Here is a 14,371-nt window from a genome sequence, read left to right as displayed (position 1 = left end):
ACCCGGACGACCGCGGCGCGCAGCTTACCTTTCACCACCCTGTCTGTCGTCGACAACTTGGGATCAATTGCCTTGGGCTCGGACATCTCCAGCCGCCCGGGGACAGCGACGCGCTGTTCGTCCGTCCGACTGCACACCCCGACCGGACAGGCGGGCCAGACACTCAACGCCGCCGCCGCGCTGCACACCGCTCGCTGGAGGTCTGGGTTCTGAGCTGGCTGTAAAGTTACTGCCTTCTCCGCGCGTCCCTCTTCCTCCTCCGCCGCCGCCGCCTTCACTCCTCCTCCGCCGCCACCAGCCCCGCCGACTCGACTCCCGGCACGCGTGTGTGCTGGTTATTTATTTATTTTCTGAGCACGCCTCTCGGTTCTTCTTTTATTCTTGGGGAAGGGGGATGGGGAGGAGAAGCGCACACTCGAGCACCCACCCAGGCACGGAGAGCGGGCACCGCGGAATGGAGCCCCACGCGCGCACACAGCCGGGATTAAGACCGATCACATGGGGAGGGCCGGGGGCGAGAGAGGAGAGGCAGGGCCGCGGATGTCAGTGCCACCAACCGCGCCTCGGCGTCCCCGGCGGCGGAGAGGCGCCCGCCGCTGCTGCTGCTGCTGCTGCTGCTGCTGCCGCCGCTGCCGCTGCTGTTACTGCTGCTGTCGCTGCTGCTGCTGCCGCCGCCGCTCTCCCCGCCGCTGCTTCCCCACACCAAGCACCACAGCAAGTCCGCGGCCGCCGGAGACGTCCCACCGCCCGCTCGCCTCTGCGTCCCGCGCCGCTCCTTCACTCACACAGGCAGAGCCGCGGAGCTCAGCAGACACAGTCCCAGGCGCAACCTACCCTCCGCCGCCGCCGCTGCCGCCGCCGCCACCGCGCCCGCCTCCGCCTCCTCCCCTTCCTCCTCCCGGCCCCCGCCTCTCACTCCCGGGCAGCCTCCTCCTCCACGCGGAGCCCGCCCCCGGATCCCGCCCCCACGTCGGAGCCCCTGGTGCTTATTGGCCGGCTTGCGCGTCACTCTACGCCAGGTGGCGGCCTCCTGTCTCCGCCCACCTCCCGCCCCTCCTCCCGGCCCCGCCCCCCGCTCTGTTTTCTCCCAGCTGCCAGCCCGCGGGCCTGCCGCCTGCGCCGCCCAGCCCTGCTCAGGTGTCACTGTGGCTGGCAGGCCGGGATTCGGGCAGGAACATGGGCCGGGGTCGCGCCTGGGTGGAGGGGGGCTCTACCAGCCACCCCAGCCCCATTTGGCTTCCTCCCCTGGACCCCACACACACCCCCTCGCAGCTTGGGTAACCGTGCCTTGGCGGCTGGGTTAAGCCACAGTGTGAGTAGCCAAGTGCGGAGGGTGTCTCCGGGTGTGTGCGTGGCTCTGGAGCGGGCACGAAGGGAGGAGGCTGGGAGCGGAGGGAAGGGGCGAGAGGCGACGAGCAGGAGGAGGAAGGCTGGGCGCGGGGAGTTCCGCGGCCCGAGGCGCAGTTGCTGTCGCTGCCACAGCTGTCCAGGGAGGATCGCCAAAACGTCCGCGAATAAACAACTTACCTTGGGGAGCCGGGCTCCTCTTGTGATGCGTGTACAGCTGTTTTAGCTATTACGCCCTTTTTGCAGGCGACGTGTTGCTTGCTAACATTTACTTCGATACCTTGGCGGGACGGGGGGGTCTTGGGAGAGGTGCCACCCAGCGTCTCGGGCAGGGGACGTGGCCGGATGTGCTGAGCGATTGTGGGACGCGGGAGCGGGCTATCCAAGGAAGATCGGGGCAGGAGTCAAAATGACCCCGGACAACTCTGAGTCACCGGGGACAGTCAGATCCTGCAGGTCTGGGGGGGGGGGGGGGGGGCGGGGGATGAGGGGAAGGGAGAGACACTCCGGAGAGGGTCGCCTTTTCCCTGTTCGTACAGGCAAGCCACTGGTCAGGCTGCCTGTGACACACCTCCCTTCCCTGCTCTTTCCAGTTGCCTGACATCCATCTGATGCTACCCATACTCGCAGGGCCTTGAAGCCCTAGGAGGATCCACACTATGAGTCCCGCCAGTTGGAAGGAAAAGAAGATAATTCAAGGCAGAGGCCAGAGGTGACAGTGGTCCAAATGCTCCTTCCTGATCTACCTGCCACAGAATGAGTGAGGTTCTCCCTCTGCCAGAAGTTCACCTCCACACAGCCCCTCTCTCCCACCAGCCTCAGTTCAGCACCAAGGCCTGGCAAGGAGGCTGGAGTTTCTTAGGGAATAATGAAGAGAACTAAGTGGATTTCCCACCCTGCATCCTTCCTGTTTTCTTTCCAAATTCCACCACTATCAACTTTTTCCTATTTTTCGAAAAGGACCATGAGCCTAGTAAAAGGCCTAATAAAATATTTAGGGAGCTAGGCTAGGAGATAGAGTCAAAGTGTTTGGGGGACAGGGATTACATTAAAGTTCAAAATTGCAAATAAGTTTTAGGAATTGACTGATGGTGCTGGCGTATGACTTGAACAGTTTGGCCTGCAAGGAGTCGGAACTTACTCCAGAAAGCGGTTAAGCCTCTGCGGAGGCCTGCTAGCTGGAAAGGAGACCATGCAGGGTGTGTCCCTCTGGCTCCAAGATTCTGCTGCCCAATTCAGAACCCAGGATAGTGCTCGGTAATTAGGCTGACAGTACATTCAATAAATATGTGTTGTTCTTTTATATGCCAGACACTGTGGTAGGTAACTTATGTGTGTGGAGGGAGGAGGGGATGGTTTTTGCCCTCAATAAAGCCTAGAGTCCAATAGAACTGGCATAAAAATACGACCTCTGAGAGGCCACTGTATCATCTCAGGAAGGAGTTGTTGAGAACAGCCTCCTAAGCATGGGCGGAGCTAGTTGCTAAGGTAAATTTGGGAAGTTGGTCCCTAGCCAGATGGGACAAAAGCCAGGCAGGGATGCCAAGACCTGTGGGTGATGAAGAGGGTCTGTTTGAGAAAAGACTAAGAAACCACGTCCAGGGATTCTCACTTCTGAGACCATGAATGTTCTCTCCCACATGTTGCAGTTTCCACCATTTTTTAGACTCACTTTTCAGGTTTAAGAAAAATACCTTTAAACCAAGATCAGAAGGCTTAACATGTCAGCACCATAGAAAAGTTATATGATACAGATAGGAAATAAAGGCACACCTTTGAGGCACACCCTTCAGTCCTCTACAAATCTAAGACACCTCCTAGCTGAGGTATGTGTGGGGAAAAAGAGGTTATGAATCATAATCACTTTACAACACATTTATCATCAGGTACCTTTAATGCATGTTTATACTCCCATATTGCTGTAACACAGACACATCTTAAACAAAACTGGACCCTACTCAGGAAAACTAGACAACAGCATGTTAATTGAGAACTAGTTACATCCTCATACTGGGCCTGCTGAAATAGCCAAATCATCCTTTTTATACAGATTTTTTTTCAAATATATTGCATTTTTTTTAAAAAGCTTATTAGACTGGCCAGGCTGACTATGATTATATTATACTTGTATATGATTACCTTATATTTGGAATCTACATTTTTCAAGCTATTACTGGATGCTGACTTTAACAATATCCTCTGCTTATAAGGAAACAAATGAAGAGGGGGGGGAAAAAAACTTGGCAAAAAACAACTTGCTGTCTACTAAAAAATTGTATTTCCCATTCTTTTGTATATTTTCTATGGGAAACATGTGCCCAGGTAGGAATTCTATTTCCTGACCTGTACCTGCTTGTGTCTAAGTGGATCCATGTGTCTCATTCTGGTCAATGAACTGTGAGCTAAAGTGTGTCATCACTTTCAAGCCAAAACAGCTAAGCAAGAGATATTCATTGTCTATGCATTCCCAGCCTTTAGCTCAAGCATGTCAAACTCAAAGACTAACACAGACCAAATAAATTTGGCATGCGGTCCACAGGCTGCGAGTTTGACATGCTTTCTTTAGCTGAATGAAGAAGTTTCTAGGGCCCAGGAGAAGGCATAACACCTCATGGAAAGAGCTAACTTCTTCAATTACCACATAGAGCAGTGGTTCTCAACTTTTCTAATGCCGCGACCCTTTAATACAGTTCCTCATGTTGTGGTGACCCCCAACCATAAAATTATTTTCGTTGCTACTTCATAACTGTAATTTTCCTAATCTTATGAATCGTAATGTAAATATCTGTGTTTTCCGATGGTCTTGGGCGACTCTGCTAGCGGTTCTCAACCTGTGGGTCACGACCCACAGGTTGAGAACCGCTGCTATAGAGCCTAAGACCATTGGAAAACACAGATATTTACATTATGATTCATTAACAGTAGCAAAATTACAGTTATGAAGTAGCAACGATGTAGAGCCTAAGACCATTGGAAAACAAAGATATTTACGTTATGATTCATTAACAGTAGCAAAATTACAGTTATGAAGTAACAACGAAAATAATTTTATGGTTGAGGGTCACCACAACATGAGGAACTGTATTAAAGGGTCGCGGCATTAGAAAGGTTGAGAACCACTGACATAGAGGGATGCAGCCCACCCAGTATGAAAATCTGCATCAGGCTTTACATGAAGAAGAAGTAAGCATTTATTGTGTTGTTCCATTGAAATTTGGGGATATGCTTGCTAGGGTAGCTAGTACTATCAAATCAATACACAAAGTTATTTAACATGCTAGTTCAAAACTAAAATTCATGTTTTCCCTGTTATATAACAGAACTACCAGACTAAAAATATTCTTATTTCTTTTAATACATGAGCATCAAACTTTGCCTTCTTGTAAATGAATTATTCATTTACCAGTTGTGTTTTGAACACCTGTTCTGTACAAGGTACTGTGCTAGATGATGCATAAATGTATAGATTAGGAACTCAAAGATTTAGTCCTTCAATTCAAGGATCTCAAAGTCTTGTTATACAAGAATTGTATGCATATTATCTTTGCAAAAATTTAGATATAAGGAGAAACTTCCTCTATTGGAGAAAACAAACTAATTTTACTATTGACTTCACAACTAATTATGAAGATAAATGTGTGGAATAAAAGAAAATATTGATGATTCAGTGTCATCTATGTAGTCAAATGCTCCAATTCACAGCTTACATCCTTGGGGGCACATCATATTAAATGAACAATATTTTAGTTTGCAGTTAAGTGCTCAGTTGATTGGGTGTTGTCCTGTGCACCGAAGAGTTGCTGGTTTGGGGGGGGTGCATGCCTGGATTGTGGGCACAGTCCCCTGTGAAGTGCATGTAGGAGGCAGTGATGGATGTTGCACTCTCACACCAATGTTTCTCCCTCTCTCAAATCAATAAAAAGTCTTTTTTTAAAAATAGAGACATTATTTTTTTTCAAGAAAAGAATGAAAGTTATTGTATTTTATATCTTGTTTTGAGAATAACCTGCTCTTGAAATGTTGAACTTTCTTTTGGTACTTGGATATCTTTACACTCATTTTGACATTAAGAATTTTGACTCTTCTCCTGGTTTTGACTCTCCTGAGGGATGTATTTTGTTCTGAGTAGTTGATGGTAGACAGTATGTCTGACCTATTCTCACCTGAGCTGGTGGAGCCTTGTGCTGGAGAACCTGCAGACTAGACAGCCGATCCTAGTGGAGCCATGACTGTGTATAAGAATTTGATTTATTAACTTAGAGTTCATTCCCCTGATGTTCACTTCTAACATGTCAAGTTCTACCCTCTTCACTGTGAAGGCTCTATGAAATATATTAGTCATCACAAATTTTATTATTTGAGGTTTAAACTAAAAAGGTCTTTATTTATCTTTTGGATTGCTCTTGAAATATTGTTGAGCCTTTTTTTTTTTTTTTTCCTTTCAGAAGGCATTTTACTCATTTAGAAAAGTTATTTCTCAAAGAACATAAAAATATGTTATACCCAATGTATTCAGGAATAAATTTTACTTTTTCCTTCAGGGACCAAACTATAACTTATGGAATTATATGTTAAGTTTAATATGAAGAGGATATATTTTACATAAAATTTGGGTGATCATTATTTATTTGGATTTAATAAACATATTCATGTTTGTTTTTATATTTGTAGCTTTATCTCATATTTCAGTTCTGAATTTGAAAATAAATATTCTATTGAAAAAGAATCTTGCACTCAAATTAATCATATTACCATATACTGCAAATTAGTGAACTTTTATTTTGCATATTAATGGTTATTGGAAAGCATATATTCAATTGAACACATATCAGGCAGTGGGAATATAACTTAAAAAGAAAACAGTTTCTCCCCTCGTAAAACTTACATTCTAGTTAAGGAAAGACAGATGATTTAAAAAGAATAATTAAAGTGGCTGGCTGTTCAGACACTGAGGCCAGTGTGGAGAAGGGCCTGGGTCAGAGGCAAGATAGGTAGATAGGTCCAGAACACAGGGGTCTAATCTTGAGCAAGGAGACCCCACCTGCCACGTGTCCTCTGGGCCTGCTTCAGTTTTCCTTCCCAAGTTAATGGGGCCAGGCCCCTTCCCTTTGCCCCCCAGAGTGCTCAAAGTCTGGTCCCAATGTACCCTTCTTCCTGGACTCCTTCCACCGCTGCCCGCCTGCTGCAGTGCCGCCCCTGTGCCTGAGTCAGCTGAGGCCCCACAGCCTTCCCACTGGGCTCTTTGTAGAGGCCACCAGGCAGCCTTCTGGCCCCAGTAACTACTATGAACTGGTGGGGGTGCATCCTGGTGCCAGCACTGAAGAAGTTAAACAGGCTTTCTTTTCCTAGTACGAAGAGCTGCATGCTGACTGGACCCTGGGAAGCCAGCCGGGCACAGCTGCTTTGTAGGGCTGAGTGAAGCATGCCAAGTGCTCAACCTGGAGCAGAGCCCCCAGAACTATGACCACTATCAACTCCCCCAAAGTCTCCAGGAACCATAGCCTATCCCTGGTCTGTTCATCAAGCACACAGCTCCTGGGCACCTCCCAATGCACAATGCTGGGCCCGGTTTCATGGTGTGAGGCATCAGGGACCAGAGTTGAGGCAGCATCAAGACAGACACGACCAGAGGGTACTGGGATACCGCCTCCTAATCATGCCAGCAGGCATTGGCCTGCACTATGCTGCCTTCAGGAAGCTGGAGCAGATGCACGGTAGCTTGATGGATGAAAAGGATCAGAAGGATCGGATCATCACAGCCATCTACAGTGATACTCAGGCTGGGCCAGGGCCATCAGAGCCAGGCTCCAACAGCAGCAACAGCAGAGGTAGCAGCTGCAGCCACCATCCAGGCCTCCCCCAGGCCCCAGGATCATACCCCACAGCACCACCCCCTGAGCCTCTCACCTGAATAGAGCCTGCTGTGTGTTCCCTCTCCAGGACTCCCCACCACCTAAAACATGTGCAATAAAGTGATTCTCAGTGCTCAAAAAAGAATGAAAAACAATTACACACACACAAACACACATCCAATATGTCAGGCGGACTAAGCAATTAGCATTAAATACTGCACAGTGTTAAGGGCAAAGGAAGAAGTGATGGGCAAAGGGGTGCTAGAAGAAGTGATGGGCAAAGGGGTGCTACTCGCTATTGTAGACAAATTGTGGAAGGAAAACCTGTCTGAGAAAGTGATATTTGAATGGAGATTCAAATGAAGTGAGGGAGATATTTAAGCTGCTATCTCAACAAGAGTGTTCCAGGTTAAAGGAACAGCATGTGCAAAGGTCCTGAAGTAAGATTCTGACATTTTAAGAACTGTCAAAAGAGGCCAGTATAGCCAGAGCACAGTGAACTAGAGAGAGTGGTATAAGATGAACTCCAGGAGAGTGCAAGGTCAGAACACATAGAGCCTCAGAGATTTCTGAATTTTATTTGGGTGAAATGAAAATTATTTCATTAGAGAAGTAATATGATATGATTTAAGTTTTTAAAAAAGTGATCACTCTTTTGTAAGAACTGACTTTGGATGTAGTGGTAGGAAGGGAGCAGGAATAGAATGGAAAGACCACTGAAGAGATTATAATCCTATATAATAAAAGGCTAATAGGCAAACAGACCAAACGGTGGAACAACCGGAACAACCAAACAACCGAACAAACAGTTGCTATGATGTACACTGACCACCAGGGGGCACGCATAGAACATGGCGGGCATCAGCCTCAGCAGGATGGTGGAGCAGGTGAGTGGGGGCACCAGACCAAGGCAGGGCACCAGTCGCTGTCACTGGGGTGAGACTCTGGTGGTTAATGAAAATTCTTTGCTCCCATGCGCCACGGTCCCACCCAGCGCTCACACCTGCTGCCGGCACCGGCCCCACTCGCACCCACTGCCTGCACCAGATATCCCGGTGCCAGCCCTGATCACCCCTCAGGGCTCCTCCACCTCCCCCTGCTTCTGAGGGGCGATCAGGACTGGCAGCCGCCACTTGCTCCCACTGCCGGTGACAGCCCCACTCGCATCCCCAGCCAGTACTTGCACCTGCTGCCAGTGCCGGTTGCTGGTCCCAATTGTTCGGCGCCGCCATCGGGTGCAAGCGGCAGCTGCCAGCCCCAATTGCCTCTGATGGCTTCTCCACCTCCCCCAGCTCCTGGCGGATGATTGGGGCAGCAGCTGCCACTGGCACCCACTGTTGGCACCGGCCCCAATTGCTCCGTGCAGTCAGCATCTGGGAGCAGGGTTGCTGGCAGACAGGGGACCAGGGACCAGGAGGGGCCAGGCGGGGGTGTGGAGGATGGGCCAAGACCTGCCCCTCTGCCCACCACAGCCTCGCGGCCCACAGTTCCCTTCAAGGTGCATGAATTCGTGCACTGGGCCCCTATTCAGATTATAAGGCAGGCGAGAAATACTAGTAAGGGGGTTTGAATGATGAGAAGTATCTGATTCCAAATATATTTTAAAAGTAAAGCTAAACTGTACTGTTGGGTTGGATACAGAAGCGAGAAAATAAAAGGGAGGAGTCAGGAACTCCAAGTTTTGGAGCGTGAACAAATGGAAGGTATGAGTTACCATTTATTGAGAAAGGGAACATTGGAAATGGAGAGCATATTTTGTGGAGATGATCTAAAACAAGTTTTAGATATGTTAACTTTGAGAAGCATGTTATACATGAAAGTGGAGATGGCATGTAGGTAGGTGAATATATGAGTCTGGGCTTGAGAGAAGAGAGCCAGGCCGGTGATGTATAAAATGGAAAGTCGAGGCACCTTAGCTGTACTTGATTTCAGTTAGAGGGTAAGGCGGAGCAGAGGGGCCTGCAAAGCTGACTGCAAAGAACGGTTTCTTGGGGGAAATGCTGGTGTCCTGAGGTCAAGCAAATGCAGTGAGTTGTGTCAACCATGCTGATGGGTTAAGTAAAATGACTATTGGTTTTGACGAAAGAGGAGATCACTGGTGATCTTAACAAAGCAGCCTTTATCCCTGCCTAAAATAGCACCACATCGCTCTGCCTCTTTGCACTGATTTAGCTCCTTTTTCAGCTTTATAATCCCTTGACATGACATGTGTAGGTGTGCTATGTATGTGATGTGTCTGTCTCTCTTCCTGCAGCTAGATGACGTGATCCTTGAGAGCAGGGACTTTCTTTTGTTCCCAATTGAATCTCCAGTGCCTGTAATAAGCCTAGCACATGCTAGGAGCTTAATGAAATGTTTGTTGCAAGAATGAATATTCACTGACAATGCTAGCTCAGTTTAGTCTTCTGAGTTTCTCAATAGTTAAAATAAGCATTTAAAAGAGTATGGGGGCCCTAACCGGTTTGGCTCAGTGGATAGAGTGTCAGCCTGTGGACTCAAGGTTCCCAGGTTCGATTCTGGTCAAGGGCATGTATCTTGGTTGCAGGCACATAGCCAGTAGGGAGTGTGCAGAAGGCAGCTGATCGATGTTTCTCTCTCATCGATGTTTCTAACTCTCTATCCCTCTCCCTTCCTCTCGGTAAAAAATCAATAAAATATATATTTTTAAAAAAGGGTGTGGGGAATTAGGTAAAGGTGTACAAGAGGAATAAACTTCCAGTTATAAGATAAATAAGCTCTGGGGATGAAATGTACAACATGATGACTACAGTTAACAATACTGTTTCTATAGTTGAAAGTTGCTAAGAGAGTAGATTCTTAAAGGTTCTAATCACAAGGAAAAAATTGTAACTGTGTGAGGTTATGGATATTAACTAAACTTACTGTGTTACTCGTTTTGCAATATAAACATATATCGAATCATGTTTTATACCTGAGAATTATATGATGTTATATGTCAATTATGTCTCAATAAAACTGAGGAATAAGCATTTCACAGAATTTTTAGGAAAAAATTAAAATTCAGGTTTAGGTTTTATTTAAGTTATAAAATCAACTTTCATAGAGTGAAAAGAGTTGACTCAGGCTTCCAGGATGAGAAGTGGAATGGGAAACTCAGGAATTTAGTGTTAGCATGAGGTGTGTCTCTCACATGTTCCCAGTGTAAGAATCACTATGTGTGTAAGTCCAGGGGAAGGCACAGTATTACTCATCACTCCTCTTTCTCCAACTACACAAAGAGTCCTATTGTTTGCAACATCTAAGTTATTCCCTGGTGATAAGTTAGGCCAGACATTAACAATTTTCAGACAGGAAGGTTTTGGATTTTGGTTGTTTAGAAGCAGTCCCTTGAAAAAGCTTCTTCTCTCTTTCAGGGTGTCCCTGATGTCCAGACCAAAGAAATCCAGACAGGAGGGGAAACTGCTGCATAAGCTTTAGGGTGCCTGTCCTGCCCATGCTCCTGTTTTAAATAAAATGCCCCAGTCACCTGTTGAGTGATCATCAGGTCACAAGTTCAACTGCTATCATCACAGGGGATTGGACCAGAGTCAGTGAACATCTATCGAGAGGAGACCTACTAGTAAAGGCCAGTAACCTTTAACTTCCCTGACCTAATTAGCAAAAGTAAGCTAGGCTAATCAGATATCTTCTCGGAAGAGCGTGATCTAAAAATCCATAGGATGTGGTAATTGCGGGGAGTAGGGGATAGAATGGAAGTGGAAGAGGTCATAGAGGGATAAATGGTGATGGGAAATAAATAAATAAATAAATAAATAAATAAATAAATAAATAAATTAAATAAATTTAATTAAATACACTTCAGAGACCCCCCCCCCACAAAAAAAAATAATAAAAATCCAGAGGAAAGTTGGTGGTGGTGGTTTGAATGAAAAGACTTGCAGGCTTGAACTAAGGTGGTCATTAGCAAGTGATTCACATATAGGGTGAGTAAACAGATGAAGGCATTTGAACCAGAAGGACCAAGAGGAGAAGAAAGAGAAAAGGGAAGGGAAGGGAAGGGAAGGGAAGGGAAGGGAAGGGAAGGGAAGGGAAGGGAAGGGAAGGGAAGGGAAGGGAAGGGAAGGGAAGGGAAGGGAAGGGAAGGGAAGGGGAGGGGAGGGGAGGGGAGGGGAGGGGAGGGGAGGGGAGGGGAGGGGAGGGGAGGGGAGGGGAGGGGAGGGGAGGGAAGGGAAGGGAAGGGAAGGGAAGGGCAAAGAGATTCTTAAATTTGTTTTCCTTTTTGTCCTTCTTAAAATTATTTCAGGATTTATAAGACCCTTCAACATCCTTACAACAAACCCTATTTTCTAGAGCTGGTTTGGTAGTTACATTCCTTACAAACCAAAGGCCCCTCACTAAATTATATAAAAGATAAAAAGAGCAGCATGTCCTCTGTAGTTATCAAAAGGTGACACTTCTGATTCTGGTGCTTATACAAATCAGTTTCCTCAGTCAAAAAATGACTACATTATTCTCCCATCATTGCCCATTCCAATTGTCTCTATAGCACACCCAGCATAAAAATAAAAACAGCAAAACAGTGTGTGTGGAGAGACCGGGGAGGGGGGAGGGGGCGGAGAGAGAGATTCTGAGCACTTGGTAAGTTTTGGAGGTATTTAACTAAATATTCTGACCAGGCAGGCTATGCTATAAACAAGAAAAATGAAAAATATCATTACTTAACAACGTCTGAAGTCCTCTGCACATCTGGTTACCCTCCAGGGCAACCATTCTCTGTGTGCTGACTCAGCATTGCAGCCTGCTCTGACAGCACCCATATGAGTGCATGCTTTCAGCCACCCAGCAGGAGAGGAGAGCACCCCGGAGAGCTGAGCTCCAGCGATCAAGGAATTCTGCCCAGAAATGACACTCTTGAATGACTGCCCTCATGTTTTATTGGCCTGAACTCCTCAATTTCAAGGGGGGGGGGACCAAGGTATCTGATGTTCCCATGTGTCCAAACTTAGGGGGAAACCAAACATTTTATAAGGGTAATAATGCCAATCAGCATTTCTAAATAACCTGTTTAACCCTTTGGGAACTCCATGCTACACCCAGTAACTAAGGCATGTGTCATATTTCTGTTTTAAATATCAAGATACTCCTGTATCTGTGGCTCCTGATATGAACTTCTGCTATCCCCGTTGCATGGCCTCTCCTGGAATGAATTGGATATATTCCAGTTGGACTGGTTTTGATATTACTACATCTCCCCTGGGGCACTGCAGCCCTACACCAGGTTTCTGATTTCTCTATTTCTTTTAAAACTTGCTAGCTTCGTCTTAGGCCAAAGCTTAGTTTTTCCCTCACTCTCAGCATTCAAGTGCCTCTGTAGATGGGCAGTATTGGGCAATAGTTGGCATTTATTAATATTATACAAACTGGAGAGGAAAAATACCCTCTTCATATGTCTTAGCCACAACTAGAACCATTAAGTTCTTTTTAATTTTCAAAGATGTAAGCAGATTACCTAGAAATAGGAATATGTCTAGATATAAACAGCATGTAGTATAGGGTTTATTTTTGTGAGTCACTGCCTTTTATAACAAGTTAATATAAATCTATATCTAAAAAAGCCCAGTGACCCTTATGGCAGAACGACCAGAACAACCGGTTGCTATGACACACACTGACCACCGGGGGCAGATGCTCAATGCAGGAGCTGCCCCCTGGAGGTCAGTGAGCTCCCAGGCTCACTGCTGGCAAGCGCAGGGATGGTGGCAGGAGCCTCTCCTGGCTCCATGGCAGCGCTAAGTAGCGGCGAGCCAAGCGGTAAGGAGCCAGTAGGGGCAGTTAGGAGCGAGGGGTCCTGGATTGCGAGAGGGCATAGGCCGGCACAAATTTCGTGCATCGGGCCTCTAGTAGTTTAATAATATGCAAACTTGTTATTATGCAGTTTCTGTAAATGCCATGTTTTGGTATTATTTTGACACAGCAAAACATATATTTTTCTTCTTTTCATTATGTTAGGCCTACGGTGTGATGGGCAGTCCATTGTGTCAACCTGCCTAGGCTAAAATATTCAGTTTTTTAACCAAACACTAGTCTAAGTCAGTGATTTTCAACTGGTATGCCATGGCAGGCACAGTGGTGTGCCACAAGAATTTTTAAAACATGTAACATGTGACTATTTAGTCAGGGACACTAACCTCTTTTCCCTTAGGTTGTCAAATTAAAAAATGACAACAGCCAACACAATAGCCATCTGGTGTGAGTGAGTCAAAATTATAAAATTATTCCTTTTTGTATGTGTGTCAGATTGGCAGAAAATATATTTTTTGGTGTGCCACAGAATTTTAGTCATTAGTTTATGCGTGCCATGAGATGAAAAAGATTGAAAATCACTCGTCTAGGTGTTTCTTTCAAGGTATTTTTTTAAAATATATTTTTATTGATTTCAGAGAGGAAGGAAGAGGGAGAGGGAGAGAGAAACATCAATAATGAGAGAGAATCATTGATCGGCTGCCTCCTGCACACCCGCTACTGGGGATTGAGCCCACAACCCAGGTGTGTGCCCTTGACCGGAATCTAACCCGGGACCCTTCAGTCCACAGGCTGACCTCTATCCACTGAGCCAAACCAACTAGGGCTCTTTTAAGGTATTTTGTAGATGTGGTTAACTGACTTTAAGTAAGTAGATTGCCCTTGATGGTGTGGGTGGGCCTCATCCAATTAGTTGAAAGCCTTAAGAACCCAGACTGAGGTTTCCTGAAGAAGAAATTCTGCATCAATGCTATAGTATCAGCTCCTGCCTGAGTTTCCAGTCAGCTTGCCTGCTCTGTAGATGTCAGATTCACCAGCCTACAACTGCAGGAGTCAATTCCTTAAATCTCTTTACCTACACACACACACACACACACACACACATCATGATATATAGGAACACATCATATATTCATGAAGATAAAGTTTCTAGCCCAGATGGTGTTGCTCAGTGGTTGAGCATCGACCTATGAACCAGGAGGTCACAGTTCAATTCCCAGTCAGGGCACATGCCAGGATTGTGGGCTTGATCCCCCCACCCCCCAATATGGGGTGTGCAGGAGGCAGCCAATCAATGATTCTCTCTCATCATTGATGTTTCTCTCTCTCTCTCCCTCTCCCTTCCTCTCTGTAATGTATAAAAATATATTTTGAAAAAAAAAGGTAATAAAAAAGCTAAAGTTTTTAAC

General features: G+C 46.4%; 1 protein-coding gene and 1 pseudogene across 3 annotated transcripts in view; one reads left to right on the top strand and one right to left on the bottom strand.

The window, feature by feature from the left end:
• Positions 1-899, bottom strand: part of PPP3CA (protein phosphatase 3 catalytic subunit alpha) — a 334,519-nt gene extending 333,620 nt beyond the window's left edge. Inside the window, exons 1-2 of one of the 2 annotated variants that reach the window (XM_080684963.1) lie at positions 558-899; positions 29-380 (exon numbers count right to left, since the gene is read on the bottom strand). In XM_080684963.1, coding sequence (XP_080541089.1) covers positions 29-86 — 58 coding nt within the window. In that variant the 5' untranslated portion in view covers positions 87-380; positions 558-899. Of the gene's footprint in view, positions 1-28 lie in introns of both variants that reach the window. The other variant, XM_080684964.1, reaches the window with a different exon arrangement.
• Positions 900-3,659: 2,760 nt separating this feature from the next.
• Positions 3,660-7,179, top strand: LOC308241740 (dnaJ homolog subfamily C member 4-like; annotated as a pseudogene). Its single transcript has 2 exons — positions 3,660-3,669; positions 6,467-7,179. The product of its transcript is annotated as a dnaJ homolog subfamily C member 4-like (transcript).
• The last annotated feature ends 7,192 nt before the right edge of the window (positions 7,180-14,371 follow it).

Source organism: Plecotus auritus, assembly GCF_963455305.1.
Source record: "Plecotus auritus genome assembly, chromosome: 1".
In the NCBI taxonomy this organism is placed as follows: Eukaryota; Metazoa; Chordata; class Mammalia; order Chiroptera; family Vespertilionidae; genus Plecotus; species Plecotus auritus.
Note: the sequence above shows the minus strand (reverse complement) of the source record. Positions and strands in the feature narration are given on the sequence as shown.